General features: G+C 35.5%; 1 protein-coding gene across 1 annotated transcript in view; it reads right to left on the bottom strand.

Moving 5' to 3' along the window:
• Positions 1–26,253, bottom strand: part of LOC138709986 (hydrocephalus-inducing protein-like) — a 135,803-nt gene that overhangs the window by 92,713 nt on the left and 16,837 nt on the right. The window contains exons 7-13 of the mRNA XM_069840666.1: positions 23,662–23,840; positions 20,436–20,580; positions 13,937–14,139; positions 11,155–11,261; positions 9,688–9,820; positions 3,850–4,128; positions 1,913–2,112 (exon numbers count right to left, since the gene is read on the bottom strand). Coding sequence (XP_069696767.1) covers positions 1,913–2,112; positions 3,850–4,128; positions 9,688–9,820; positions 11,155–11,261; positions 13,937–14,139; positions 20,436–20,580; positions 23,662–23,840 — 1,246 coding nt within the window. The remainder of the gene's footprint in view (positions 1–1,912; positions 2,113–3,849; positions 4,129–9,687; positions 9,821–11,154; positions 11,262–13,936; positions 14,140–20,435; positions 20,581–23,661; positions 23,841–26,253) is intronic.

Below are 26,253 nucleotides of genomic sequence, written 5' to 3'. Positions count from 1 at the left end.
ATACCATACAGCCTAAAATCTAAGTTACAACGAACTTAATTTATATTCCAATTTTAATATAAATCGGTTCAGCCATTATCGCGTGAAAAGGTAACAAATATCCAGACAGACAGGCAGACAGACAGACATACAAACAAAAATTTCAAAAAGCGATTTTCGGTTTCAGGATGATTAATTATATATGTTAACACCAATTAGTTTTGGAAAATCGAAAATTACCAGAAAAATTTTGGCTACAGATTTATTATTAGTATAGATTATGGGTAAATTATTTTAGATTGGGAGTTACGAAGCTTATGCAGTACGCTATATAATTGCAAATTATTGTTTTTGTATATTATTCAGTTATTGTTTTCTTGTTCTAAGGTCGTGGGCGATTGGAGCACAAATTTGGTTACCACCCGGTTGTACATGTTTGTCGTTCTGGTTCACTGACATTGAGAGCTGCGCTACTACTTTTGATTCGATAGAGAGAGAGAGAGATCTAGTTCAAGCTCACACAACTTAACAATTTCGGCACCAATTTCCTAGCTCTGTTTATCACCTTATCAAATTACACAGAAGACAATATAAATTCCACTTCAACAAGCAAAACGTCGCGAAGGCCCGTATCAAACCAAGTACTCGCACTGAGATTTGCGAGGGAATCAAAGATAAAACGACTAGCAGGCGGCGTGCTTCCATCCGTTTCGCTAGCCACGTACTAACGACACATAATCCAAGCGAAGGCACTGTATGACTAGTAAATTAATCAGTTACGGTATATCTTACTTCGATTATCTCACGCGGAATGAGGGAAGCAAAGTTTTACCTCCGTATTCGTTTACATAATAAATGAATTAATTTATGCACATTTTTTAAATTAAGGAAAATGAATTATAAACGTGACGTGAATATGCTAGGAGAAAATCCACAAACGATTAGGGAAAACGCGGAAATTCTAGTTGAAGCAAGTAAAGCGATAGGGTTGGAAGTAAATCCCGAAAAGACTAAGTATATGATTATGTCTCGTGACCAGAATATTGTACGAAATGGAACTATAAAAATTGGAGATTTATCTTTCGAAGAGGTGGAAAAATTCAAATATCTTGGAGCAACAGTAACAAACATAAATGACACTCGGGAGGAAATTAAACACAGAATAAATATGGGAAATGCGTGTTATTATTCGGTTGAGAAGCTTTTGTCATCTAGTCTTCTGTCAAAAAATCTGAAAGTTAGAATTTATAAAAGAGTTATATTACCGGTTGTTCTGTATGTTTGTGAAACTTGGACCTTCACTTTGAGAGAGGAACAGAGATTGAGGGTTTTTGAGAATAAGGTTCTTAGGAAAATATTTGGGGCTAAGAAGGATGAAGTTACAGGAGAATGGAGAAAGTTACACAACGCAGAGCTGCACGCATTGTATTCTTCACCTGACATAATTAGGAACATTAAATCCAGACGTTTGAGATGGGCAGGGCATGTAGCACGTATGGGCGAATCCAGAAATGCATATAGAGTGTTAGTTGGGAGGTCGGAGGGAAAAAGACCTTTAGGGAGGCCGAGACGTAGGTGGGAAGATAATATTAAAATGGATCTGAGGGAGGTGGGATATGATGGTAGAGACTGAATTAATCTTGCTCAGGATAGGGACCAATGGCGGGCTTATGTGAGGGCGGCAATGAACCTCCGGATTCCTTAAAAGCCAGTAAGTAAGTAAGTAAGTAAGTAAGTAAGTAAGTAAGTAAGTAAGTAAGTAAGTAAGAATTATAAACAAGAATGTTGCAGATACATAATGAAAGACTGAAGTGTTGCGAAATAGTTAAATATTGTAAAAAGGAAGTCTGTTATATTAATGACACCAATTTTTATGTGATGTAAGTAACTTATACAGATTATGCAGCTAATATTTAAATTTTAATGTATTTACCTGTACTGAATATCGTATTTTCCTCTGTTTTTGAGTTGAAATGGTTGTTGAATTTCAACACCCATTTTGATTGATTCTAAATTAACGTAGGCTTCGTTTGGTACTGCATAATAAATTTCCACTATAACATCTTGAGCTTCTGCACTTATCCATATTACTTCCGTATAAACAGGAGATCCAGTTCCTTGAGCATTATATACCTTAATAAAAATGAAAACTTATTTACTATTACCGATAATAATAAAAACTGTAATAGGCCTATCATGACTAGTTGCTCAATCCTGCCTTGAATATTTTTTTAGTTGGCTATTTAACGACGCTGTACCAACTGCTACTACTGGACTGTACCCGAGCACGAGCATATGCTCATTTCGGGTATCTATTCATATGTATTCAATTCAAATGTAAATTGTAAATAAATTTGAAATTTGAATTTTAAATTTAGCGTCGATGAGATTGTTGACAGCGAGATCGTATTTGGCGAGATGAGGCCGAGGATTCTCCATGGATTACCTGGCATTCACCTCACGGTTGGGAAAAACCTCGGAAAAAATCCAACCAGGTAATCAGCCCAAGCGGGGACCGAACCCGCGCCCGAGCGCAACTTCAGACCAGCAGGCAAGCGCCTTAACCGACTGAGCCACGCCGGTGGCTGGCCTTGAACATTATTTGCCTGCAGGAAAATAGCATAATTTGTCTATTCCAATGTTTATTTGGACTTTCTATATATATTTTGCCAATTAGCTCCCTTTAGCAACATTAAATTTACTGGAGAGTAACTATTATACGGGACTCACCCCACCGGCCTTGTGAAGGATGCAAAAGAAATGCAAAAACTGTTACTCACTCCAAAGCTACTTAAAACCACGTCCCTATTCGCCAGCTTCCACAGTACAAGCTTCATAAAAGCATTAACGAATCACTATATTTGTATAAACTCCTGCGATAGTTGAATGGTCAGGCCAGCGTTATAGAGAATTACAAGTATGGACACTTGGCGTCTGTGTCTTTTGATGTAGCAGGAACTTATTTCAATGACCTTCAAACCAGATGTACCTACATGAACGTGAGGTTCTGCCTTTTCCCCTAGAGTTGACGCTGGTATCGCACCAGCAATTGACAACAAGAATATTTGTTAGTAGGCTTGCTAGCGAATAGGAATTGTTCTTCCACCGTTAGCGGGTGCTCCAATGCAATGACCTCCAGCGTTTGAAAATGGAATTATACGCTAACGGAGCGCATGACCGCAGAAAACAGAACATGACAATTTGCTCAGTGTCCATTTTATTGTAATCTCTATTCGCTGGTCAGACCTTTAGCTTGTCACCACCTCTTATTAGTTCCACTACATCCTCACTCCTAGCTTCTTCTATGATGTTCCCCTCCGACCAGGGCCGATGAGCTCAGTCCTACAGCTCGACCAAGTTAAGTCTGCGAGCCGAGAGGGGAAGTTGGAGGCAGTTCTATAGTGAAAGGAGGCGGTAACGAGAGGAGACCAGTACAGTCTCATATGAAGCAAAGTTTTCCTACTGCGCTTCAGTTCATAGAGCGGTAACAATTTAAGACGGTTTGAAATAGACTGTACTTCTACTTCTGCTTGACAGTGAGGTTTGGCGTTCTGATTGGCAAGCATGGGCGTAGGAGAGAAAGTTTCATGAGGGGGGAGGCTGGGAGACAGCGTAACTGTTGCCTTTATCTGAAGACAAGGACAAAAAATGCGTGCGCTCCGTAGTGTATTTTAAACGATGTGCACACGTTGAAATCTGAGCGTCAAGTGACCTATGTAATAACTGTGTTTTGCCTCTACATTCCATCCCGATATCCCCACTCGCAGACTTGACTTGGACAAGCTGTACACTGTACTTTAAAATCATTAAGTTAAATACAGTGTCTTTTTATATATCGGTACTACGAATAAGACTATTTCACTAAATTACCTCAAGTTTCAGAGGCATTTTATTTATCGTCTGGACTTTACGTGCAACATATTCTATTAGTATCTCTTGCTTTTCTTGATATTTCAACAGCCCGCTTACAGATGATAATCCAAAATATTTCATAAACACGTCAATTCCAACAAATCTCCAGATGAGAGTTGCAGGACAGTTGTTTGTTAAGTTCAGAGCTTGAGTTTGTTTGCGATAAAGCGACATCTGTTCAAATGTTACTGTTGTAGGATCTACCTCAAAGTCAGGCTTTACACCTTGACATACAACCTGCAAGGAAAATTATCTATTTTATATTTTTGATCGATTATCATTAAGGGTGGTATTCACAGACATTTCGCAGCACGCGCTACGAGCGTACTAAGCTAGCCATGCTATCCAATGGTTACTAGTACAGAATTCAAATCATATCCTATCGCTAACACTGGTTTATGAATACGAAAAACGCTGATAATCCACCGAAAACCCGCACTAAAAATGTCTATGAATACGACTGTAAAAGTTTAATACATTATGCCATGATACCTCGAAACTATTCACTTGGTCTTCACGTGCTTAATTAAAATAGTTCTAAACCATGTAATATATCATATTATTACATACATCAAAACAGTTCCAAAGGCTAACGTTTTAAACACTATACTCCATTTCTGGAATCTGTAGAGTATAGGAGACGAAACAAGTCCTCTGCGCAAGTGGTGAGAGGAAGGGGCTATCCAATGATCGCTCTATGGGGGAAGGCATTGCTTGAAGGGAGCGAGCGACTGCGAGAGGGAATCACTTCTATCTGAACTAAACTGCAGTTGAGATGTCACACTACCTGCCATCTTCCGTCACGCGCATCTTACCCCTTAGCTGCCGTGAGCCGATGCTGCCCACAACACACACTCGCACTGCTAGGCTCCTTCGATTCGCTTCTTTCCATCTCCACCCAAATACGCCGACTAACTCTACAGATTCCAGACACGGAGTTATAGCTACTGCTACTCGGTTATTTAATGACATTATATCAACTACCTTCGCGCGGGGTGACTTTGTGCCATGAGGGTGACTTTGTGCCATTCGCGAAAAACGTATGGAAGTATTCTTTAAGACCGTGACAAGGTTTTAAAGTCTACTTCCTTACGTTTAGTAGTCTTTAAAACCGTGTGACGGTTTCTAAGACTACTTCCTTACGTTTTTTTTATGAAATGCGCGAATGGCACAAAGTCACCCTCATGGCACAAAGTCACCTTCATGGCACAAAGTCACCCCGCGCGACGGTAGTTTATTTATTGTCGATGAAATTGGTGATAGTGAGATGGTATTTGGCGAGCTAAAGCCATGTAATTCTGTGATATTCATCCTACGCTTGGGAAAACCTTGGAAAAAAATCCAGCTAAGTTATGAGTCCAAGCGGGAATCGAATCTGCGCCCGAGTGCATCTTCGGATCAGTAGGTGAACGCGCTACCGCCTGATTTTTCAGGTATTGGATTTACAAAAAATTACTGATCGTGGCACCAGGACGTAGCAGTTCATAATAAAATGTACAAATGCAATAAGATAAAGCACCTAGGACTGTTAAGTTAGTTTGAAACGGAATAGCCAATACAATTGTACATCAAAAGTGTTTACAATAGAATGGTAGGAATTTATTATTGTGCTGGTCCTTTATTTTTCGATTACAAAATGGAATTCATAGATGGATTCATCACTCATTTGTTGAAGTTTCCTTTTATAGCCTATCCGATGGTCTGCGCTGTCATCGTTGCCTTTCTTTATTTTACATGGAGTTACAAAATGGCTATGGACTATATTCTGTACATTCCATGTAGCGAATTTTGTATTATATTCTTTTTTCCATTTCTGTCCATGGTCGTGCACTGGTCATCTATGGGTATCATCAACAGCATTATGAAACCATCATTAGTCCAAAGACATACACGCCTCCGTCTCTAAAAAACCTTGGCGAGATCTATCCTATGTTATGGAAGTGAGGCTTGGATTCTTCGGAGACGTGATGAAAATCGCATTACTGGCAGTGAAATGAAATTCATGCGCCATACAGCAGGTTATACGAAATGGGACAGAAAAAGAAATGAAGAAGTCTTGAACGAACTACAAATGCTACCTTTTCTGGATCACGTACAGTACATCAATATCAAAGCAACTGGCTCCAATGTTGTTGTTGTAGTTTTCTAATGCCAGGCGTTTGACAATAAAGTCATTTGACCTCTTGCACTCCAATATTTTTCAAAGATATTATCATGACCAGCCACTGAAGCACAGATTTTGAGGTACTGGCTCCAATGTAAATCGAATGTCAAACGATAGAATACCAAAAGGAGTGCTGAATTACAATCCAACAGGAAAAAGATCGTTGGGATGTCCTCAAAAAACCATGGAAAGAAAACTTTGGTAGACCATAATTGTTCTTCATAGGACTACAACCTGTGAGGATGATGATCATAATAATAATAATAATAATAATCTACAATTTAGTACATTTAGTATTAAACATATTAGGCCTAATGAAAAGCATCAACATGACTTGCCGAACAAGTATTACCGATAAAAGCGTTTCAAACGAATCTTTGTAATACGTCTTTGCAAGGAGAGGAAGTACCTATAAGTGTTATATATTACCTGTAACTGATGAATTCTTGGATTATTTTTAATGCTACATAATATCACTTCAGATATTATTCCGCTTGTATTAGGATGTGCACACACAGTTAGCTCTTTAGTACATCCTGGCTGTAATGAAATATTTAATGTACATTATTAGTACTAAGAAAAATAATACTTCACATTCAGCACTTTATACTTACATATACTATACAACAAAACATATATACACAAAACATTTTAATTAATTATGTTTGTTGCTTATAGCAAAGAGCGATGCATTTAAAATGTATTATCTCTTTCAGATAAGTTGCATTTAGTGTGACATCAAATCAAAACTTTGCACAGGATTAGTTCTGGGTGCGTGAATAGTGAGCGATTAGTGTTATCTTAAAAAAAATATATTTTACAACTGGCGAATTCCAAACCTAAATAATTTACTTCCGCAATTATTAATTGAACGAAAATTCGGTACACATAACAATAATTATTTAAGACTATTCTTATACCGAGTGTATTTATGTGATATATTTGCCGCTGTCATGTTAACCCGTCTAGTGAGTTAAGATGAAACATTGCTGTGCAGAAATTTTAATCAACTTATGATGTAAGTACTATAATAATTAATTATTCCTTCAATGAAAATTCAAATTCAGCAACTAACTGCAAGACTAAATTCGAAATACAAACTTAAACGTAAACTTAATTTATTCTGAAGTTAACAGAAACATAACGAAAAGCGTCCAAAATAAGAAATGTATACCAACAAAAGAAATAACGTATTCTATTGATTCGCAAATGGTACCGGTATAACCGATTTATTGAATTGATTATGGAGCCGATCCTGTGTTTTATTAAGTGAATAAGTTTTGTTCAGATTCTATCTGATGGTGTTTAGGAATCAGGCTTTGCAGTACTGCTAGGTTCCTTGAAGGTTCTAATTTTATATCGTTACGGTAGCTTCCAAATGTAAGAGTTTCAATAGCCTACTGGAGTAGTGTCAAAGTAACTGTTCCAAGGTAAGAATTTGAAATTTGCACAGCAATTGAAAAGTGTGATCTCAAAACGCTTTAAGTCCATTTTTATGAAAGGACTGGGCTAGTTTTTTTAATCCACTGTTCTACGGACTTAGCGAGTTTTCAAGTGACATGCACAATAACACAAACTTTTAGACAAGGATTGGCGTTGTTTTGGAAGAAAACAAAAGTAAAATATTATAGAGGTCTCAAGCATAATCATAAAAATGACCAAATGGACTGAGTGAGGTTTGGGATCACACACTTGAATTGTATTTTCTTGCGCTATCATCAGGAACATTTTATTGGAATAATAAAGTATAAGAGCATGAGCCGATTCTGCACGCACATATAGGCCTACAAATCGTAAAGAAACACTCGTTGTGGAATAGAATACTTTGGCCTTTTATTAGCTATACCTTTCTTAGCACACTGCCGTACACGTGCGGTTTCAACAGCCGTTTAGCTCAGACTGAAGATGCGTTTTCGCGCTCCCTACCGTGGCAGGGCTCACTGGCCGTGGACAGGCGGGCGGGAAACTCATAAATTCATAATCTGTTCACCCTGTAGCTACTATTCCTTGGAACAGCGAACGACTGCTATTCTGAATGCTGTAAGAAAACTGTCGGAACTGTCCCAATATCACAGGACCCCTTCTGTCTTTTCTGAAACTGTTGCGTCTTGAAACAGTTTTAATATAACTTACTTACTTACTGGCTTTTAAGGAACCCGGAGGTTCATTGCCGCCCTCACATAAGCCCGCCATTGGTCCCTATCCTGAGCAAGATTAATCCATTCTCTATCATCATATCCCACCTCCCTCGAATCCAATTTAAAATTATCCTCCCATCTACGTCTCGGCCTTCCCAAAGGTCTTTTTCCCTCCGGCCTCTCAACTAACACTCTATATGCATTTCTGGATTCGCCCATACATGCTACATGTCCTGCCCATCTCAAACGTCTGGATTTAATGTTCCTAATTATGTCAGGTGAAGAATACAATGCGTGCAGTTCTGTGTTGTGTAACTTTCTCCATTCTCCTGTAACTTCATCCCTCTTAGCCCCAAATATTTTCCTAAGCACCTTATTCTCATACACCCTTAATCTCTGTTCCTCTCTCAAAGTGAGAGTCCAAGTTTCACAACCACAAAGAACAACCGGTAATATAACTGTTTTATAAATTCTAACTTTCAGATTTTTTGACAGCAGACTGGATGATAAAAGCTTCTCAACCGAATAATAACAGGCATTTCCCATATTTATTCTGTGTTTAATATAGTTTTAATATAACTATTTTACAATTTTTATCCCATCATTAAAGTTACTGTGAATGATAGCATTTAATGAAATGGTTTCAAGCTTTCCTATTAACGTTATGATTAGATTCAATATGTTATTCATAATGAAATCTTGAAATCAAACATAACATACGTACTGGAGATTCAACTAAACGTGTCTTGAGAGCTAACTCTCTGTTCAATAGTAATGGGCGGAGACTGGCAGTGGCAAAATATTGTGCAGAATATTCGAGATATAAAATAAAATGATAATAATTCTGTGTTATCTTCGGTTTTAATGTTTTGTACAAATAGTATTCTAATAAATGTGTTTAAATATTATGTATCTATTTGCTGTATAAATTTAGCCAATAATGAATAAACAACATCCATTCTACAATGCGATCGAGAAGTCTCTCCGCAGTGCTTGTATAGCAGAAAATCAACTAGGCAGAGAATTCAAGTGGCAGCACTGACCGCTAAGCATATGATGGACTGGGGGTGTAAGATTGTCTAACAGGAATGAATGGGGAGAGTGCCAACTTTCTGCAGGGTTACTAGAACTAATGGAGCTGCGGAGGGACACCTGTATAAGAAAACGTGTACAGTACATAGATACACAAATGGCTGGACTGTGAAGAAGCAAATACAGTAGATTGAAAACGACTATTTCGACATGTCTTAATTTTAACTTCGAAATAATTATGTCTTCTCATATACAGTAAATCATAAATTTGATTTTTCCTCTATTTTTGTCGGTTATTTAGCGACGCTGTATTAACTACTTGGTCAGTTAGTGCCTATTGTTTCTCTATGAGCATATTTTATCTACATGTACTTCGTTTGCTGAAATAATATGAAAAGAGTCTGCACAAAGTAACAAGTAACAACGCACAAACTTACAAATAACTTAAAACTTCATATTTACCTCTATATGTAAAATCGAAGGTTCAAATCCAAACGCATCGACTTTCTCCTCTGGTTTCTCAAAGCTAACATTGACAATTGCAGGAATTGTAGAGGAATTATTAAGTTTGAAAGATGTTGAGACTTGATGAAATCTGTATAAAACATAAGACAAATTCTAGTAATAATGAGGTCTAGGAACAATGTGGACTACAATAATTAAAAACTTCATTTATTAAAGAATTTCAGGCTGAAATTACTAAAAAAATAAGTTAAATGCCCTGTTTATAGTCGCGACGCTGTTATTCCCGGCGTGACTCCTCCTCTTTGCTTACGTCTTAAGAAGTGAAGGCTCTATAAAGTCTAGGTAGGTAGTGTCGTTCGCCATTTTTGTTCTTTCGTTGCCGAACTACCAGACGAGGGATCTATTTGCCGAACCGTTAAACATTATCATGTCGTAGTTCCTATGATAATAAATCAAACGCACTGTAATTGAGCAAATAATTGCGCGGCAAATAACGTCCTCGTGTGCTTTCTGCGATCCCAATTAAAGAGCCAAAATGGCGGGCGATTATATTAAGTATTTATCGAGCCTTAGGAAATGCATCAGCGAATCACAAGACGCACACGTTTAAATGTAGCCGACCGGCAACGTGATTGGCTGCCGGAAATTAGAGCGACGGGACTATAGATCTTTCTATCACAAGGAAAAATAAATTATTTGGAATTCAAATTCACTATGATGGAAACAAATACAACTTTATATATAGTACGTCTGAGGTATGCTGATACGAAAATTAACGGATAGGAAGCCATGCATCTGCCACTAAGACGGCATGCGTATTCTCGCAACTGCTGTGCTAAGACGGCTAAGTGTTGTCAAGGCCATTCTCATATCAACACGACCACTTTCATGAATAAAACAGTTTATGTAATTGCGACAGCCCACACTACATACGAATCCATGACTGAAATGTTCCGGATATTTGGAGACGAATTATAAGCAGGAATTTATGGCCCGCCAGATCCCCAGATCTCAAGTCTTGTGATTTTTTCATCTCTGGTGAATGTTAAAAAATAATGTGTATAAAATTAATCCCCATAAGCTAAATGAACTGAAGAAAATATACAAACAGCAAGTACATTACAATAGAAGAACTAGTGCGTATGCGTGAAATATGCGTACGAAAAAATGTACATTACACACAGCATCTTTTGTGATCAGGATGATGTGTTATGTTTTAATCAGTCCAGTTGCGTGAGTACTCATGCCGTCTAGCGGCAGACTCGTGGCTTCCTGCTCGGTATTCTGTCCGTTCCAGCATAGCTGAAACGCACTGTAGCTGAGCTTCGTAAATACAAGTTAGAACTTGTTACATTTTTCTTTTTGAGCTTTTCTACTTGTTTTGAGTACGAGCTTTTCAGTTATCGTATATAAACTAAAAATATAGTTTCTACAAGATTCAAATGTCAGAACATTTTATCTTACTTTTTTTCCTTTGGTTTCGCAACCAATACAGCACCAAAGTCGAATACATCAGTATCAGTAAAGTAAGTTACTTCATATAAATTGCCGTCTGACTTATTTGCTTGAACCTAAAAGAATAAACAGAATAATACAATTTTTACTATCATAAAACTATATTATACAGACGTTATATTAGTATAAAACGTTTTAATTATTCATATACAGTACTTCGCGATTTATCATCTACTGAATTTAAGTCTGGTCTTTTAACATAAATTATGTTTTAATAAAAGGAGTTTCACTATAATTATCATACAGTCGTAACATCTTTCCAGTCAAACTGCTGCCATCGGATTTAAATACTAGAAGTTGTATGTATATTTTCAGAACATCCTGTACATACTCCTAATAAGGTGGGTGCTCCTGTTATGGCTATGTTCCTGATATGGCCACCCCCTATTGTAAGTTAGTTAACCAAAAAATCCGCTAAATTGCAGCAGCATCCAGTGAAAGGGCATCCTGGTATGTCACTTGATCGTTTTCCATCCAGTCAGGTTGAGCAATATGGCTTCAGTTGCCTGTTTTGCGGTTTTCATGTGACCTCTTCTTATTTTTCTATGGTAAGTCTTCTTTGTTTTATGCATGTTTTTCAAAGACTTGTTTCATGAAAACCATCGTACTCCATTCAGTTCTTAATTTTCTGTTGATTGGTGTTGTAGTTAATGGCGTATCTTTTACGAGTTTTTCATAATCAAACGATTTTCGTGAAAGCTTACCTGCTCCTGATATGGCGATATCAAATGTACCATGGCCATATCAAATGCACCATCGCCATATCAAGTTCATTTCACTTTTATTTTTTCACCTGACAAATTTACATGCCTTATAGCTGGGATTACGCAAACATTTTGCATTTTAAGAAAAACAACTTAATTTTTTTTATGGAAAAACCTGTTTTGACTACACTTTTGAATTATAAAAAAGATTATTAAGTGTCATTTTTATTCATTTTACACCAAAATTATTTAATTTTAACACAACTGCGCTATCAAACTGAAAACAACCACGATTTGTAGAACATGGAACAAAGGTGGCCATATCATGTGCACATGTTCCTGATATGGCCACTAGGTAGACTTTTGGAATTTGGGACTTTTTGGACAATTAAAGCTATTTTTATGGGGAAAGGAAATTGTTTTAAGAAAGCCCATTAGACTGAGAACGAGTAAGAAAAAAGTGGTTTACATTTTTTTTTCAAAATGGCGGCTAGAAAAATTCTCAAACCATAGCATGACCATATCAGGGACACCTACCTTACATGTGAAGTGACGCTGAAGCTCATCAATTTCTGATTTTAGTGGGATACTATTATTCTGGTAATATTTTTTGTGTGTAATTAGGTGATGGGATTCTGTTTTCCCGATAAATCAAATAATAATTAAACTAATGCATTTTTATTCTGGTCATAGAAGGAGCCCTGGTTTTCTCTGACAGATCATGTCAACTTTTAATGAACTAAGCATCTTTGGACAAGTTTTCTTATAAATTAGTCCGTTGTAAGGAATCAAATAAAGAATTAATTACAATTTCACACTTTAAAAAGATCTGTACTTACTTATAAAATATTGTGAATGAAATCATAAAAAAATAATTAATGCTTTCTTTAATATAGTATCTACACCAGGCCTGCACAAGGTTTGCTCTCTCCGAGCCAGCTCACAGCTCATGAGCGGAATGCAGATATTAGCTGTGCTCTGTATAAGGGTGGACTGGAAGAAGGGGTGATCTCGTACAAAATATACACAAAAGGAAATACAGTACTAGTAAGAGTGTTTATGAAATGAATTCCTGTTCAGTGTTTGCAAAACTATCTTGGACTATTATTAATTAATAAAGAAATATTTATTTTACAGAAATAATAGAAATTCTATAGCTACTTAAATGTACAATATCATTTTGTTATATTTTTATTTATCAGTACATCAAAACGAGGTTTTATGCTGTTGGCAGCTGAAAGGAACAGTAGCCTACTGATTGTAATGAAACATCAGTTACAGATGTTCAATGTCTGTCTTTATTAAAGTTGATTATAGAAAACAGTTGCTCACAAATATAAATGTTGAGCCAAACATAACAATCATTTTCACAGCCAGCCTGTGTAGTCGTGGATATTATTGCTAATGTTTAGTCTTGTAAAACTCAACCAGGCTAGTAGTATTATTCGAACGATCTTTAGCCCTTAGGTCACATTGAAGATCAATAAGTTCGAGCTGTAAATAGTTAAATGTTAAATGTTATGTTCCGTCTTTTAGATTCCTCCATACTGTACTGTAGCAGTAGCTAAGCAACGTGAAACAGTTACTGAGAATAGGCCTACACACTGCACTCCACTAGATAACTTAGTGGTCGTTTCCCTCTCCTCTGCCTATAGCAAATCTATGTCATTCTGACGTATCTTCCTCTCCGTTTCGGCGAGCGGTAAACACAGCTCTCCAGCTACGAAGGAGCGCGCGCGCTCGTTGAGCGCTGTTTGTGCAGGTATTATCTAGACTTTAAGTAAAAATTAATTAATACTCTACTTCTAATTAACATTTTATTCTAACTAACAATGTATCAGTTTGCTCATAATAATGATAGAGATGCTTTTGGTTCCCACGTTCTGTAAGTAATTAACCAATACTAAATATTAATTAAACATTAGTTCGCACTGATCAACGAGTTTGGTGTGAGAATAAATCATATCATATCACATTATTAATTACTATTAAACATTTACATTAATAGAAAGGTCATAGAAACTTACATTAGGAAATATAACACGAGGACATAAATTAAATTGAGGAATATCAGCTGATCCTTGTCCTGTGATGGAGTAACAGTTCTTCCAGCCAACAATTTCCAGATTATATTTCACAGAATATTCACCAGAGCAAGTTGGGAAAAATTTCATCTTGAACTGGGCCTTTTCTCCTGGATTAAGAAGCCACCGACTTTTGAATGTTGGTACTGAACATAAAGAAATATTGTTATAAATGTCACACATTTACCCAGTTTAAATGTTGAATGAACGGAGAGCTATAATTAGCATTTTCAGATTCGCTACAAGATGTAAGTATGAGACACACTGCAATTCTATAATAAATTACATTTTCTCCTTTTGAAATAAATATTTCCATCTTACTAATTTTGACCACATATTCATAATATCTCCTGGAAAGTAGGCCTATTATGTTCATATAATAATATCTATAAATTCTATCAATCAAATATATTATTATGTACCGTATATAATATATTATTGTGCTAAGAAAGCAAAATGGCGGTAGTTTGTCTACAGTGAAATTAAGATTTATAGCGGACTGGAAGATCTTATTCGTATGTATGCAATATTTAATGATACAGAAACGATATAATAACGAATGATTAACCATTTAAAACAGGGACAATTCATAATTATCATAAAAGTGTTTTCTTCAAAGTAGCTTTTAAATTTTAAGTTAGCTTATAAAAATTAAGATAAAAATTTAACTTACGAATGTACAGAGTGTCTCACTGTCTTTCAATTTTTCATAGCAGCCCAAATAACAGTCGAGACATGCGGGTTGTATTTAATGGTTTCGTAGGCGGAATCAGAGGTGAGTATAACTTTCACTGGCATCATCACGTGAATGTTACGAATTTTAGTCCTCGTATGATAATTTTATGTTAAACACGTGCTGTCAATCTGTTATGTTAATTATTTATTTTCTTTCTCCTTTCCAACGTTTATTCCAGTCTTGTGTAATGTTTTATCGAGTCATTTGCTTTTCTTATAATTTCTATAACACAGTTTTCTTAATACGCAAGTTACATCCAATCTTTCAAATTAATTTATTTCTTTTGTTTCATTCGGAATGAACAACGTATCTCTAAAGAACAGACAGCGCAGAATTTTAAAAGAATTTGTTGATTAGTATCAATTTATTTTGAATATGTTAAGCCTAGTGACGCTACCATGAGAACGTCAACCCCTGGCTAGACCAAGAAAGATGTTGGGTTCAGAGTGTGACAGATCATAATAATTATGGTCTGAGACACACGAGATCGATAACAACCCGCATGGAGTTGGACGATGTCGACGTAGCTTGCTTGCTGGAACATCTTATATTTAATTTTTTTCTCGCTATCTTTCACTTTTGCTGTTACGAGCTTCAGATATTCAAACCGTGAATGGTTACCGACGATAAATTCGATCTTTCAGAGCTACTGCTGTGGAACATTCTGGTTCATATGATGTTACGATGGATTACGTATTTACATTTTAAAGTAGTATTAATTAGAATATTCTAGAATCACCTGAGCCATGTATGGTGGGTCCCTATCACCACGGCATGGCGCGTCCTCAGGTTGCGGATAGAGGAGACGGCCTCCAGATATGGAGGGTAGCTGCGAATATATTGAATAAGCAGTCGTGGACAGCCGATAAGGGGTGGTCCTCCAGCTTGGGGGTTGGGCGAAGGGCTAACAACCCATCACCGTAAAAAACAGCTTGTTACGAATTCCTACAGTAAGCCTCGGAATAGGACTGATTCTCTGGCACGACCACAGCAAAGGAATAAGGTTTTGAGATTTGGCACTTGGAACGTAACTAGTCTTTATAGAACAGGAGGGGTAACATTAGTAGCAAAAGAACTAGCTAGATATAGAATAGACTTTGTGGGAGTACAAGAGGTTAGGTTAGATGGGAATGGCATATCACAAATAGGAGATTACTTGTTGTATTATGGGGAAGGAAACAATAATCACCAATTAGGAACAGGATTCTTTGTACATAAAAGAATAAAATCAGCAGTAAAAAAGGTCGAATTTATCAGTGACAGGTTATCATATTTAGTACTTAAGGGTAGATGGTGCGACATCATAGTTATAAATGCTCACGCCCCTACAGAAGAGAAAGACGACTATATAAAGGATAGCTTCTATGAGGAATTGGAACATACTTTTGATCAGTTCCCTAGATATCATATGAAAATTTTATTGGGGGATTTCAACGCTAAAGTAGGACGGGAGGATATTTTTAGACCAACTATTGGAAAAGAGAGCCTACACGCAATTAGTAGTGACAATGGAGTTAGATTAGTCAACTTTGCCACATCGAAAAATTTAATTGTCAAAAGTACAACATTCCCCCATAAGGATATACATAAATATACTTGGACTTCTCCAGATGGATTGACACACAACCAAATAGATCACGTCTTGATAGATAAACGGAGACATACTAGTATAGTAGATATTCGAACTTTCAGAGGTGCAGACTGTAATTCTGACCATTATTTGGTGATTGGAGAATTAAGAGAAAGATTATCAGTAGCCAAGCGAGTAGAGCAACAAGTTAATATTACTAAATTCAATATTTTGAAATTAAAGGACGAGGAAGCTAAGCAAAATTATCAGGTCGAAATTTCGAATAGGTTTGCCACTTTAGAAAGTTCCGACGAAGTTGAGAAAGAATTAGATGTTAATAGCGTGTGGGAAAATATCAGAGATAGTATCAAAATTGCAGCTGAGCAGAGCATAGGTTATTATGAAACTAAGAAAAAGAAACCGTGGTTTGATGAAGATTGTTGCATGGTAGTAGAAAGAAGGAAACAGGCAAAATTGAAATTCTTACAGGATCCAGTTGAGGAGAATAGAGATAATTATTTCAATGAAAGACGGGAAGCAAGTCGTACACTTAGGAATAAAAAGAGAGGTTACTTGAAGGAAAAACTGAATGAGGTAGAAACAAATAGTAAGAATAAAAACATTCGAGATTTATATAAGGGTATAAAGGAATTTAAGAACGGATATCAGTCAAGGGTAAACGTGATCAAGGATGAGAATGGTGACTTGCTTGCAGACTCTTCATCAATCCTAAACAGATGGAAAAACTATTTTGCGCAACTACTAAATGTACATAGGCCAAATAGAAATGATCGGGACGATATTGAAATACAAACTGCTGAGCCATTTATACCCGAACCCACGATTTCAGAAGTCGAAATTGCGATAGAAAATCTGAAAAAGTACAAGTCTCCAGGTATCGATCAAATTCCAGCAGAATTAATACAAGAGGGTGGAAGTGCATTAAATAGCGAAATTTATAAACTTGTACTTGCTATTTGGGAAAAGGAAATTGTACCAGAACAATGGAAGGAGTCCATAATTGTACCTATTTTTAAAAAGGGGGACAAAACGAACTGTGGTAACTTTCGAGGAATATCACTTTTGTTGACGTCGTACAAAATTTTGTCCAATATTCTTTTGAGGAGATTAACTCCGTACGTAGATGAAATTATTGGGGATCATCAGTGCGGTTTTCGGCGTAATAGATCGACTATTGATCAGATTTTTTGTATTCGGCAGATAATGGAGAAAAAATGGGAGTATAAGGGTACAGTACATCAGTTATTCATAGATTTCAAAAAGGCATATGACTCGGTTAAGAGGGAAGTATTATATGATATTCTTATTGAATTTGGTATTCCCAAGAAACTAGTTCGATTAATTAAAATGTGTCTCAGTGAAACATACAGCAGAGTCCGTATAGGTCAGTTTCTATCTGATCCTTTTCCAATTCACTGCGGGCTAAAGCAGGGAGATGCACTATCACCTTTACTTTTTAACTTCGCTTTAGAATATGCCATTAGGAAAGTTCAGGATAACAGGCAGGGTTTGGAATTGAACGGGCTACATCAGCTTCTTGTCTATGCAGATGACGTGAATATGTTAGGAGAAAATACACAAACGGTTAGGGAAAACACGGAAATTTTACTTGAAGCAAGTAAAGCGATCGGTTTGGAAGTAAATCCCGAAAAGACAAAGTATATGATTATGTCTCGTGACGGGAATATTGTACGAAATGGAAATATAAATATTGGAGATTTATCCTTCGAAGAGGTGGAAAAATTCAAATATCTTGGAGCAACAGTAACAAATGTAAATGACACTCGGGAGGAAATTAAACGCAGAATAAATATGGGAAATGCGTGTTATTATTCGGTTGAGAAGCTCTTATCATCCAGTCTGCTGTCCAAAAATCTGAAAGTTAGAATTTATAAAACAGTCATATTACCGGTTGTTCTATATGGCTGTGAAACTTGGACTCTCACTCTGAGAGAGGAACATAGGTTAAGGGTGTTTGAGAATAAGGTGCTTAGGAAAATATTTGGGGCTAAGCGGGATGAAGTTACAGGAGAATGGAGAAAGTTACACAACACAGAACTGCACGCATTGTATTCTTCACCTGACATAATTAGGAACTTGAAATCCAGACGTTTGAGATGGGCAGGGCATGTAGCACGTATGGGCGAATCCAGAAATGCATATAGAGTGTTAGTTGGGAGACCGGAGGGAAAAAGACCTTTAGGGAGGCCGAGACGTAGATGGGAGGATAATATTAAAATGGATTTGAGGGAGGTGGGGTATGATGATAGAGACTGGATTAATCTTGCACAGGATAGGGACCGCTGGCGGGCTTATGTGAGGGCGGCAATGAACCTTCGGGTTCCTTAAAAGCCATTTGTAAGTAAGTAAGTAAGTAAGAATCACCTGAAATCGAAGTTCGAAATTTAAAAAGTACGGAAGGAACTAATATCGAATCCTCTTAGACAGTCGACACATTCACATGAACACATCACTCTAGCTAAGAGCCATGAACTTTCCTCGAGAGATTTGCGTATTATAAATGTTGGTATCTTTAAGTAGATGCATTGTATGAATTAATGTATCAATTAATCCACCAAACCTAGGTTTATTTATTATTTCAGCCGTGCTCAATCGTTACTTAAACTAAATACAAATGCTGCGAGTTAGAGAATTTCAACAGCGAAAAGTATTGTGTGTCCACCCCTAATCGTGTTGAGCGTGATGCCTAAAACAATTTATGAACGGGTTGAGTCAGACATTCTGTATAACTCGATGTATTTCTCTATATTACCACTGAAATTGGAGGTAAAGCCTTTCGTGATTATAAGAAGTTCATCCAGACAGAATAACAGCACTTTCGAAATATGCTTTAGTTCTCTTCCATAATATATTTCTAAAATTCGCCTGCCACCAGTAGGTATACAAGTCAAAACATTTACAGTATAGAAGATCCTGTAAGTTTATCAAGTTTAGGAAAACTTATTCGGTATCAATATTTGTCGACAAGCTGATTATATGGAAAAATACTTTTGATTAACCTGGAAACACTGATCTGTACGCAGCACTAAAATTGCCAGAGCACTGAAAATTTTGAGAAGTTGGTACATTTAAAAATTCTCAATATTAATTGTTAAGTAGAAGATAATGAATTCATTGCATTCTACTTTCATACTGCTTTCAAGGGCACTTTATCAGCCAATATACTTCATATCAAATACAGTAGAAATTGGTTATAACGACATCCAAGGGACCTTAAAAATGATGTTGTTATAAACGAGTGTCGTAGTAACCGAGAATCATATTATCAGTTTAGTGAGGTGGAAAATGAAAAATAATAAACATAATTAGGCTTATTTTGGATTTATGTATTCACTTTTAAGCATACCATGAACACAATAAAATACACGTACAATTATAAATACAGTATTCTGTATTAAAACAGTTTGTTCATTACTCACCAAACTTATTTACTGAGGAGTGAAGTAATCAGTCATTTTACTCTGTTGTCTCCTACTTGCCCAATATACACTTTCTAAATTAAATTCTATGTTCATTACTTCAGTTGCAATTTCACTGCTCCTTCTCCTAGCTTCATACTCCCTCCTCTAGCTTCATAGAAATGTTCACAATTCTAATGGCTTCTAAAGTGTCACTCACTCCTTTTAGTGGCCATACTGCGTTAAAATGCGTGCACTTAGTGATAACTTCGTGACGAAACTGACCGCATGCAGGTACCATTAATACCGCATGAATTCGGGCGGGTTACAATGGGGTGGGGAATCTGCCTGCATTCCAGAGGTCTGTGACAGAAGGGAACAGTAAAAGATTTTCCAGATTTCAGCAAAATATTTCTTAAAATACTTTGGTTCTTAGAAAATTGTATTCAAAACTGAGGTTGAAAATGACGTTATATGCGAGGTAGACGCATATACGTTTGTCGTATTAAGCAAGGTAGAAAAGCTTATGTCTTATGGGGAATTAGTTGGGACCACAGAATATTTGACGTTATAGGCGAGGTGTCGTACAAAACGAGGTCGCTATAACCAAGTTCTACTGTATAACGAAATCAGTATGTTGTAAAAAAGTTTGTAGTTATTGTAAAGTAATATAACTATTTTTGTTTCAAAACTTACTTTCGATTCCTGAATCAGATGGAATTCCTTTCTTGGTGTTACTCTTGACATTGGATGCTTTTATACGCTTCACTTCCATCTTAGATGATGTTCTACTGACACTTGCCTGTTCAATGTTCGTATTAGTTGTATCACGTGGTGTTCCCTGTAACAGAGCCCTAATCAAGACAGCATCTAAGCAACGAAATTGTAACTTAACATTTATGAAAGAAAATTTTATCTTCCACCACAATTTGTATTCATTATATATATTTATATTACATTAAAATAATACTCGTATATACACAGTGGGACAAAAAGAACGGCACAAAATTTGAAATACCAGTACAATATCTTAATGCACTTGCACTAATGGACAATGGACAATGCACTAATGGACACAGTGGCTTCATTCATTCATTATCTTAATGCATACACTACAGTAGAATCAACCAATCGGCGGATTATCCGACTACCTTTATCTCACTATTCTTTTTGCTGCAGAAAAAATATGCAGTACTGTACATTCTGCTAATAAGTATTTTTTCTAGAGAGGGCTATTAGAAGTCTTTACCGTTACACAGTATGAAGTAGGAATGCTGTCTCTGCCGGCAATAGAAAAGTTACTTGTGGGAGGGAGTGTTTTTCCCAACTTGTAATACAGTTACTAATAGCATGAAAATGTTAAGGTTGCACAGGGTTTTTTTCAGGAAAGTATCTGCAGTATTTATAGCAGTAGTAGTATCAGAGGTATTTATGGCAGTAGTAGTATGAGCAGTATTTATGGCAGTAGTAGTATCAGCAGTATTTATGGCAGTAGTATCAGCAGTATTTATGGCAGTAGTAGTATCAGCAGTATTTATGGCAGTAGTAGTATCAGCAGTATTTATGACAGTAGTATCAGCAGTATTTATGGCAGTAGTAGTATCAGCAGTATTTATGACAGTAGTAGTATCAGCAGTATTTATGGCAGTAGTAGTAGTATCAGCTGTATATATGACAGTCGTATCGGCAGTATTTATGACAGTAGTATCAGCAGTATTTATGGTAGTAGTAGTATCAACAATATTTATGACAGTAGTAGTATCAGCAATATTTATGACAGTAGTAGTATCAGCAATATTTATGGCAGTAGTATCAGCAGTATTTATGGCAGTAGTATATCAGCAGTATTTATGGCAGTAGTAGTATCAGCAGTATTTATGACAGTAGTAGTATCAGCAGTATTTATGGCAGTAGTAGTAGTATCAGCTGTATATATGACAGTCGTATCGGCAGTATTTATGACAGTAGTATCAGCAGTATTTATGGTAGTAGTAGTATCAACAATATTTATGACAGTAGTAGTATCAGCAATATTTATGACAGTAGTAGTATCAGCAATATTTATGGCAGTAGTATCAGCAGTATTTATGGCAGTAGTATATCAGCAGTATTTATGGCAGTAGTAGTATCAGCAGTATTTATGACAGTAGTAGTATCAGCAGTATTTATGGCAGTAGTAGTAGTATCAGCTGTATATATGACAGTCGTATCGGCAGTATTTATGACAGTAGTATCAGCAGTATTTATGGTAGTAGTAGTATCAACAATATTTATGACAGTAGTAGTATCAGCAATATTTATGACAGTAGTAGTATCAGCAATATTTATGGCAGTAGTATCAGCAGTATTTATGGCAGTAGTATATCAGCAGTATTTATGGCAGTAGTAGTATCAGCAATATTTATGACAGTAGTAGTATCAGCAATATTTATGACAGTAGTAGTATCAGCAGTATTTATGGCAGTAGTAGTATCAGCTGTATTTATGGCAGTAGTAGTAGTATCAGCTGTATGTATGACAGTCGTATCGGCAGTATTTATGCCAGTAGTAGGCTAGTGGTATCAGCAGTATTTATGGCAGTAGTATCAGCAGTATTTACGGCAGTAGCAGTAGTAGTAGTAGTAATAGTATCAGCAGTATTTATGGCGATACTAGTATCAGCAGTATTTACGGTAGTAGAAATAGTAGTATCAGCAGCATTTATGGCAGACTATAGGAGTATTTACAACAGCAGTAACAGTAGTGTCAACAGTATTTATTGCAGTATAGTATCAGCAGTATTTATGGCAGTAGTAGTAGTATCAGCTGTATATATGACAGTCGTATCGGCAGTATATATGCCAGTAGTAGTATCAGCAGTATTTATGACAGTAGTAGTATCAGCAATATTTAGACAGTAGTCGTATCAGCAGTATTTATGGCAGTAGTAGTATCAGTAGTATCAGCAGTATTTATGGCAGTAGTAGTAGTATCAGCTGTATGTATGACAGTCGTATCGGCAGTATTTATGACAGTAGTATCAGCAGTATTTACGGCAGTAGTATCAGCAGTATTTACGGCAGTAGTAGTAGTAGTAGTAATAGTATCAGCAGTATTTATGGCAGTATCTGCTTTTAAAGAAATGACCCTAAGAACTTCCACACAATTGCAAACCCGTGCATAATTCATTCCTTGTCCTATTGTTCGAGTGACAGTAGAGTATAATTTTTTTATTTTTATTTCTAGTAAGTCTGAGATGAATACAAATTAATAAATACAAAGAAAGATAAACTAGCCCACTCCTGAATGAGTAAGACTCGTGCTCAGGAGGGGATTCCAATACAAACAAAAACACAATTAAAATTGAAAGTGAATACATATTAAAAAGTGTTTAATATGTTAAAACCCAAAATATAAAATCCAAAACAATTTTTTATATATATTGTTTTTATTAATTTGGAGAGGATTCGTGGTTAAAATAATAATGAAATAAAATTTGTTTAATAACCTGGGACCTTGACTCGTGCTATGATAAAAAGCTGCATCGGTTTTACATTATGATTCACACAAACGCAGAGAATTCATATTTTTAGTTCTATATTTATGTATATACCTTTCGAAGTTATTAAAATTTCTATGAAATTTTTACGCAAAATGTCTTCCACTGGTGCCAAACGAAAACGTATTCTGATAAGTATCGAAAAAAAGTGCAAACATTTGAGCTGTTTGGGAAAGGATAAACTGTGTCTCATCTCTCACAAGATTACGAGATTGGTTGACATTACAATTGTTAGCAATTTAATCAAAGATAGGCTGCATGGATGACATCAATATGAGCAGCGTTAGTATCAGTGCATGTGTGTCTATTTCTGTGTGTGTGTGTGTGGGTCTGTTTGTATGTATGCTTATGCGTGTGTGTGGTTGTATGTACTGTTTAACTTACAGAAAAAGCCTCATTTGTAATATTTGACTGCTCCATTTGATCAACAGGATCTTCTTTCTTGATATACTCCAACGCAAATACGTTTGAAAATGAAACTCTCTGCCTTTTAGAAGGAGGAATTATGTGACAATAAGTTACTTCATCCGGTTCCTTTGCCTGAGAACAATCTGGAATGAGAGCTGGAAAAAAAGTACAAAAGTTTTGAATACTAGACGACAAATTTTACCTCCTGAAATTGTGCTTTCGTTTAACTATGACATATATATGACATGAATATTCAACTAATAATAATATTCAAACTAATAATAATAATAATAATAATAATAATAATAATAATAATAGTAGTAGCAGTAGCAGTAGCAGTAGCAGTAGCAGTAACAGTAGCAGTAGTAGTAGTAGTAGTAGTAGTAGTAGTAGTAGTAGAAATAATCTATACTAATAATAATTCTGTAGCCAAAATTTTTCTGGTAATTTTCGATTTTCCAAAAATAACTGGTGTTAACATGTATAATTAACCATCCTGAAACCGAAAATCGCTTTTTTGAAATTTTTGTTTGTATATCTGTCTGTCTGTCTGGATGTTTGTTACCTTTTCACGCGATAATGGCTGAACCGATTTATATGAAAATTGGAATATAAATTAAGTTCTTGTAACTTAGATTTTAGGCTATATGTCATTCAAAATACTTTATTTAAAAGGAGGGTTATAAGGGGGCCTGAATTGAATAAATCGAAATATCTCGCTTATTATTGATTTTCATGAAAAATATTACATAACAAAAGTTTCTTTAAAAATAATTTTCGTTAAGTTTTATTCTATACAAAATTTTGATAGGACTGATATTTAATGAGATAAATGAGTTTTAAAATTACAATAACAACGCCATCTAAGGCACTGTACTGAAATAAAAACAAATGACTTCGTTTATATGGAGCCTTGGACAACAACAATCGAAAGCTATTAAACATAGCCTATAGAGAATGTTTCTGTGTTTGTATGAAGTAATATCGGCAGCTAATTAATTGTTTAATTATTATTTCACCATTGGAAAGTGTAATTTCTCTAGATGGGCATAATTCTACAATGTTATTACAGTAACTTCTGAAACATATAGCAAGTAATATAAAGTATACAAATTAAAACTAAATGATATGTCAATCTTCATTAAGCTATCGTTGCATGTAATAACAATTAAGAAACATGTTAAAGGAATTGTCATTGCATCAAATGATTGCTCTCTGGACCAAAATGACCGCATTTTAATTATTTAAATACAATTTAAATTAAGTAACATATTAAACGATTTATGCTTCTATCAAACACGAATGTTCCCGGGATCAAACGTCCTATTTTAATTATGTAATTACAGGTGCAGCGGAGCGCACGGGTACGGCTAGTAGTAGTAATAATTGCATATCTTATTTCATGTGACCTGTTGCAATCTCAATTCCGTCGTCTACACTTCTCTTTCTATTTGGAGTGCGTGCAAGGATCTCTTTTTATTTTAATTATTTAGTTTTCATTTATAAATACATAAAAGATGTCCATATTCTAAATTTTTTAGAATATAAAAATTCCATAAGGACAAGGACCTCTGTAACGCCAGTTTACAGGGATAACTCGATTACTCTCAATTGGCGAGTCAATCAAATTTAGATTTTTGCATGCTCTTCCTGCGGATGTTCTATGCACACCAAGTAGTAATGCTCATACAAAGAGGGTGTTTTATCTCATGAACAATAATTGGACAGATGTTAGAAACAGGAGTACTACACATCCAATCAAATCATAGCGGAAAACTACAATTGATTTATACTATTACGCGAGACAAGATCTGTCGCAAAATACTCTTAATTTAAGCTTAGCTGTCGAAGTGTAGAGTAAAGTTGCTTTTTAGTAACTGAAGTGAATAATTTTCCAATTTTTTATAGAAACTTTGTCGATTTTTTAATCTCCCGTATTTTCTTAAAAAAATTGGCAACCCTAGTTACAACTATCTAATCTAATTTCGTTCCACACGATCTTGTTTTAATGGCCTTGTTTAATAATAATAGTAATAATAATAATAATAATAATAATAATAATAATAATAATAATACTAATAGTTTTATTTTCCCTGGCAGAGTTAAGGCCATCAGGCCTTCTCTTCCACTCAACCAGGATCAAATCACATACAGAAAAATACATACCGGTATACAAATATTAACTTAAAATAATAATAAACATAATAAAGTAAAAAAGAGAGATTGAATACATATACACAATCAGTATTAACAATAATAATAATAATAATAATAATAATAATAATAAAATATATATAATAAAAAGAGACTGAATACATAATCACAAACAGGAAAATACATTCTAGTTTACAAGTATTAACTTAAAAAAATTAATACATATGAATATAATCTCACAACTAAAGGAATAGTAGAATTAGTATGATCAGCACAGCACGGGTTACGTTGAGGCAATGACAATTACTTAGATATTAGTGTTAATGGAAAAAATAAAGTAATGACTGTGTAAAATAATAATAATAATAATAATAATAATAATAATAATAATAATTATTATTATTATTATTATTA

This window comes from Periplaneta americana, chromosome 12 (assembly GCF_040183065.1).
Source record: "Periplaneta americana isolate PAMFEO1 chromosome 12, P.americana_PAMFEO1_priV1, whole genome shotgun sequence".
Taxonomy (NCBI): domain Eukaryota; kingdom Metazoa; phylum Arthropoda; class Insecta; order Blattodea; family Blattidae; genus Periplaneta; species Periplaneta americana.
The sequence above is the reverse complement of the archived record's forward strand: the minus strand, read 5'-3'. Positions and strand labels throughout refer to the sequence as shown.